Genomic DNA, 6,193 nt, shown 5'->3' with positions numbered 1-6,193 from the left:
AGCACCAGGCTGGGCACTGCCAACCAGCCGCCGTCATGGCACTCACTGAGGGATGCACCGTCCTTCCTCCTCCCAGCCCCAGGGAGCCTGCTCCGTGCTCCCTCGCACACCCGCCCTGACGCTGGCTCGTACCAGCCAGGCCCTGCTGGCTCGTACCCTGCTCTGGCCCTGGGTAGGGGTGCAGTTCCAGGCAAACGGGTGCAACTCCAAGGACGGGCTGCTGTGTGAAACCTGCGCAGGACCACGGTGCACCCTGACGGGGATGGAGCCGCAGAGCCCGCCCGACTGCCCAGCCCTCAGCGCCTGAGGGATGCGAAGGGGCTGCAGCCGCAGCCACCCGACAGCACCGCAGAGCAGCACTCGCTGCAGGGCTGGGGCCGTGCGATGGGGCCGTGCGATGGGGCCGTGCGTGGACGGCACCGGCGCTTCAGGGGGCTGGGCCCAACCTGGCCTCAGGCACCACGCAGGGCTGTGGGGCTCGGCCCAGCACTCCCCAGCCCACGGGGTAGGGGGTGCTTCTCAGAGGCTGCAGATGGCAGGAGTCCGCAGCCCCGGCACACTGAGCCTCTCGCAGCTGCGTGCAGGAGCGCAGAAGACCCTGGTGTGTCGGGTGTGGGTGAGCTGCGAGCGTGGCACGAGCTGGGTGCTCGTCCCCGGAGCAGCCAGCCCCACGGCATGGGGGCTGCCAGGGCGGGGGGGCTGAGCCCAGCCCCTGCTGAGGGCTCTGCCCTAGAGCTGCAGGGAGGGGGTGCCGGGTGCCAGCCTTCACGCTGGATCCACGTCACGGGGGCATGGCACCATGTGCTGCCTCACTGCAGGCAGGGCTGTGCCCCACCACCCCTGTGCAGCCCGGCGTGGGACGCGCTGTGCGAGGGGCCAGGCTGAGCCTCTGTCCCCAGGCTCTGCCCAACACCGGCACCATGGAAGGAGCCCGCTCTGGGCCCATCTTGGCACCAGCGCCAGCATCGGCACTGGGTGTCAGCTTGGTTCCCCTCCACCTGCAGGCAGAGGCACAGGGCTGCCAGGCAGGGCCGCAGCGCTGCCGGGGGTCCGCAGGCAGCAGTGTGGTGCACCAGCAGCTACCTCACCTCTTGGCAGCGGCGGCCGGTGCCCCGCTGGAACATCCTGCACGCAGCACAGCGCCGTCGGCTCCGGTGCCTTCGCTCTATGAGTCACAGAATTTGGCTGCTGGTGCCTCGCTGCCGCTCAGGGCTGTCTGCAGCGCACGCGGCGGTGTCACCCCGGCACGGCGAGCTCTGCGCGGGGCACGGCGCCTCCAGGCCCCACGCAGCCGGGTCCTGTGTGCCCCACCCGTGCCCGCCCTGTGCCGGTGGCCGGGTCCCCCCCCCCCTGCCCAGAGGCGGCCCCGCCGCCGCGCCCGGTGCCCGCCCGGGACGTGGCTGCTCGGCGCTGCCCGCCCGAGGGTCCCACGCCGAGCAGCCGCGGGTCAGCCCCCTCCGCCGGCCCGGCGCAGCTCAGCGGCGCACGGGGGTCGGGCCGGCCCCGGGGCCCTGCCCGCCGCGGGGGCACCCGGCCCGCCCGTGCCCCGGTGCCCGGCCCTTCAGCACCGCGGACAGCGGCGCCGCCGGTGAACGGGGCCGGTGCGGGAGGGGCGCGGGCAGCGCCGGGAGGGGGAGCGGGGCGAGCCGGGGGCCGGGAGGAGCCGGGGGCCGGGAGGAGCCGGGGGCCGGGAGGCAGCACGCCCGGCAGCTCCCGGCCCAGGGCCCCGCCGCGCCCCTCCGGGTGGGCGCCGGAACGGAACGGGGGCCGCGGTCCCCGAGACCGGGGAGAGCAGGGCCTGCCCCGCCGCCCCGCCGTCCCGCCGCCCCGCCGCCCCGCCGTCCCGGCGCCCCTCAGCCCCGCCGTCCCGCAGCCCCGCCGTCCCGCTGCCCCGCAGCCGGGCCCCCCGCTCCCCGCCGCCGCCCCGGTGCCCCCCCCGCCCCCGCCCCCCGCCGGCCGGTGCGTGCCCGGCGCTGACGTCAGCCCGGGCTCCCGGGGCCATATAACCACCGGCCGCGCCGCCGGCTCAGCCCCCGCGGGACCGATCGCGCTCCGCTCCACCGCCAGAGCACCGGCAGGGGACAGGGGACAGCCACCGGGTACGGGGCGGGGCGGGGGTACGGCGCTGGGGCCGGGGGCAGCGCCGGGGCGGGGGCCGGGGAGGGCGCGTACGGGACGGGGCGGGCGGCGGGGGAGGGGGCACCGCTCCCGGGGCGGCCCCGTGCCCGCGCTGCCGGCTCCGCTCCCGCCGCCGGGTGCGCGGGTCCCCTCGGGTCCCCCGGTCCCTGGCGCCGCCCCGGTCTCTCCCGGTTGCGCTGAGCCCCCGGCCCCGCAGGTGCGGACGGGAGCCGAGGATGCGGCGGGCGCTGCTCACCCTCCTGCTGCTGCTCGCCCGCCCGCAGCCCGCCGCCGCCCGCCCCGACGGCTCCGTCCCGGCGGCCGCGGCCAGGGCCGAGGCGCGGGGCCGCCCGCTCTGGCCGCCGCTGGCGCCGCCGCCCCCGGAGCCGTGGCGGGCGCGGCGGGAGGAGCCGCCGCTCTCCATCGACCTCACCTTCCACCTCCTGCGGCACCTCCTGCTGCTCGCCCGCGCCCAGAGCCAGCGCGCCCGCGCCGACAGCAACCGCCTCATCCTCGACGCCGTGGGGCGCTGAGCGCCGTCCCGGGCCCCACCGGGGCTGCGCCCAGGTCCGGCCTCCGCCTCAGCCTCCGCGCCGCGGGCACCGGCAGACACCGGCCCCGGCCCCGGCCCCAGGCCGCGCCTCGTCCTCGGCGCTGGGGCGAGCGGGCGCGGTACCGGCCCCGGCAGGGCCCCGGGACGGGCCCGCACCGATTTTGTAATAAAACGTGGTGGAAACCCGAGGCGTGAGCGAGTGCGGGGCGGGGGCGGCCGGGGCCGGGGCCGGGGCCGGGCTCACCGGGAATGGGGCCGGGCGGGAGCAGCCGGGCGGGCAGCACCGAGCACACCGGGCCTGGGGACGGGGCTGCGTGTCCCTGGGGGGAGGACGGACCGTGGGGTCCCCGGAGGAAGGAGCTCCCAGGCAGCCCTGGGTGTGGTGGGAAGCAAAGGACACCGAGCGATGGGCGCAGCGGGTCCCTCGCCACCAGCGAGCAGGGCAAAGAGGTGCTGCACCCGCATGTGGGCGGCCGGGGACGTGAGCGGGGCAGCAGAGCTCTGTGCATGGCAGGCCCCCAGACCTGCAGCCAGAGCACTGCAACAGGGCGGGACGGCTCGAGGGGCTGGGGGCACGGCCACAGGAGCACTGGGGGGGGGGCTCCTCTGTGGGACACTCGGGGCTGCTGAGCACTGGTGCGTCAGGACTGGAGCAGAGAGCAGGGAGAGGGACACTGCAGCGGGACATGTTTCAAACCCCCTATCAAGAGGAGGACATGGATGAAACCTTCGTGAGCCAGCTGGGGGAGGTTCAGCCTCCCCATGGGCGGCCCTGGTCCTCACAGGGGCCTTCAACCTGCTCTGGTTGAAGATGTGAGGTGCTGGAGCGTGGCCAGAGCAGGGCAGCGAGGCTGGGGCAGGGGCTGGAGCCCAAGGCTGGGGAGGAGCGGCTGGGGGAGCTGGGGGGGCTCAGCCTGGAGAAGAGGAGGCTGAGGGGAGCCCTCATCGCTCTCTGCAACTGCCTGAAAGGAGGCTGGAGCCGGGGGGGGGTCGGTCTCTTCTCCCCAGGAACAAGCGCTGGGACGAGAGGGAACGGCCTCAAGCTGCGCCAGGGCAGCTTTGGGTTGGGTATTAGGGAAAACTCCTTCCCCCAAAGGGCTGTCAGGCCCTGGCCCAGGCTGCCCGGGGCGGGGGCTGAGTCCCCATCGCTGGGGGGATGGAAAAGCCGGGGAGATGTGGTGCTTGGGGACATGGGTTAGCGGTGGCCTTGGCAGCGCTGGGTTGACGGTTGACTCGATGACTCTTAAAGGTCCCTTCCAACCCAAACCATTCTAAGATTTGATGATTCTCTGATAACCTCCCCAATCCCTGCTAGAAGGGCAGCACAGCAGGACTGGCGCAGTGAAGGCGGCTTCTGGAGAGTGCTTAGGGCTGTGATGGCGGCAGCCGCGAGGCAGTGGAGGTCGGCAGGCAGGGGCAGGCAGGAATGCAGGCAGCAGGGTGTAGCCCCTGGACTTCAAGTGAGCCTTCAGTGACCCGGTAGGTGAGGTCTGGCAGGGGGCAGCTCCAAAGGACGAAGGAGCTGAGCAAAGCCGGAGGCCTTTGAGGACAAGCTGAAGAGTGGCCACAGGATGCCGGGATGGCTGAGGGTGGAAAGGGCCCCGGGAGATCTCCCACTCCAACCCCCTGCTCAGGGCAGGGGCAGCCGGAGCTGGTTGCTGGTTGCTCAAGGTCGTGTCCATCCAGGCTTTGAAAGAGGAAATTTCATCTGGACATGAGAAAACCTGGAAGACTGTACTGCCAGGAAAGGCTGTGCTGGAACCGTTTCTCCAGAGTATCTCCCTCCTTGAAGGTACTCAGAACGGCTGGGCACAGACCGGGACAACCTGCTCTAGGGGACCCTGCCCGAGCAGCAGCTGGGATGAGGGGAGCTCCAGCGGCCTTTCGCCCCGCGGTGAGCCCGCGGGTAGCTTCACAGCTGGAGGGGCCACAACCTCCCTGGGCAGCCTGTTCCAGGCAACCTGTTTGATCAGCCTCGCCATAAAAAAAAAAAGAGGGTTTTTTTTGAGAAAAAAAACCAAACAACTTCGGAAAAAAGTTTCCGTGGATGCTCCTCTGGTCCAGTTTGTGCTCACTGCCTCTGGTCCCATCACTGGGCACCACTGGGAAGAGCTGCCTCTGTCTCCCTTCCCTCCCATGTACACACATGGATTCAAGCCCGCTGAGCCTTCCCGGCTCCGGGCTGAGCAGTCCCAGCCTCTCCTCCTGCAGCAGACGCTCCAGTCCCTTTAGCATTGCTGTGGCCGTTCCCTGGCCTCCAGCACCGGGGAGTCCTGCCCTGGCCAGGGCTCCGCAGCCACGGCCTGCCGGTGCTGCGTGGCGGGGAGGGCTCCCTACCTCCCCAGCTGCCAGTGCTCGGCCCTCACAGCCCAGGGCGCTGTTGGCCACCTCCTCTGGGCACGCTGCTGCTGCCTCTCCAGCTCGGTGTCACCGCAGAGATGTGGTTTTTTTTTTTTTTTTTTTTTTTTTTTGTTGCTGTTGCCCTTCACGTCCCTCAACAGGTCCCATTCGCGCTGGGGCCCCCAGCGCCAGGCAGGAACTCTGGGCACACTCACCAGCTCACCGGCACCAGGGAGCGGCACAGATGGACCGGGGCTGGTATGGAGATGCTGGGAACCCAGGGTGGAGATCCAGCATGGGGAGAGGGGGGCACGAACACACAGGCTGGGACAGACAGCAAAGGAGGAATTTTAAAACCTTGCCTGGGTGCATGGGGAGGGTGTCAGGTGGCCAGAGACCAGCCAGGGCTGGGGCAAGCAAGGTCAAGGAGAGCATCCACCCCACCCTGGGCAGTTGGGGGCTGCCCAAGGACAGCCTGGGGCTGGGGAGGGTAGACGGGTGACAAGCACTTGGAGACGGGGCTCAAAGAAGGAAACTACCCAAAATAGAGGAGAGCCAAGCTGGGGCTCCCCAAACGGCCAGTGCAGGGGTGGAGCAGCTACCCAGCCTCGCCCGGGGCACATTTCTGATGTGTGAAGGAGCAGACAGCGACTGGGAGCAGCCAAGCTGGGCCACAAGGTCGATGCCGCCCGCAGCTGCATTGCCTCTGCCACAAGCAACAGCTCAGGGACGCAGAAGACCAGAGATGTCCCTTAGCCCGTCCCTAGCTGGAGCTGAGCGTGTCTGCACTGGGACGTGGGGTCTGTGAGTGGGCAAGTGGCGGGTGCAGCGGGCTGCTCAGGGAGCCACGCGCTGCTGGGGGCTGGTGGCCAGTGAGTGTCGCAGGGCACCGCGCCAGGGCCCTTCACTTGGGTTTGCAGGTGAATTCCCCAAATCTGTGGGGACCAGTGACTCCGCCTGAGGGCAGAGCTGCCACCAGTGGGACAGAGCCAGGCTGGAGGAAGGGGCCAGCGGGGACCTTACAAGGACAAAGGCAAAGTCCTGCCCTGGGCAGGCAGAGCAGCCGTGCAGCTGGAGCCGACATCTACAGCGGGAGCAAGTTCAGCACGGGCCACAAGGCGGGAGCCGCGCCAGGCCATGTCCCGTGGGGGCACATGCAGTGCCGTGTCCCATGGTGGGCTC

The 6,193-nt window shown here is 70.7% G+C and overlaps 1 protein-coding gene across 1 annotated transcript; it reads left to right on the top strand.

Annotated features, from left to right (window-relative positions):
* The first annotated feature begins 2,354 nt into the window (after nucleotides 1-2,354).
* Nucleotides 2,355-2,651, top strand: UCN (urocortin). The gene has a single exon (XM_087777318.1). It carries the CDS (start codon nucleotides 2,355-2,357, stop codon nucleotides 2,649-2,651), a length of 297 nt encoding a protein of 98 aa, XP_087633444.1.
* Nucleotides 2,652-6,193: the final 3,542 nt, after the last annotated feature.

The sequence above is a fragment of the Nipponia nippon genome, unplaced genomic scaffold, assembly GCF_047370975.1.
Source record: "Nipponia nippon isolate SJK-2023a ecotype South Korea unplaced genomic scaffold, ASM4737097v1 scaffold_4, whole genome shotgun sequence".
Classification (NCBI taxonomy): Eukaryota; Metazoa; Chordata; class Aves; order Pelecaniformes; family Threskiornithidae; genus Nipponia; species Nipponia nippon.
Note: the sequence above shows the minus strand (reverse complement) of the source record. Positions and strands in the feature narration are given on the sequence as shown.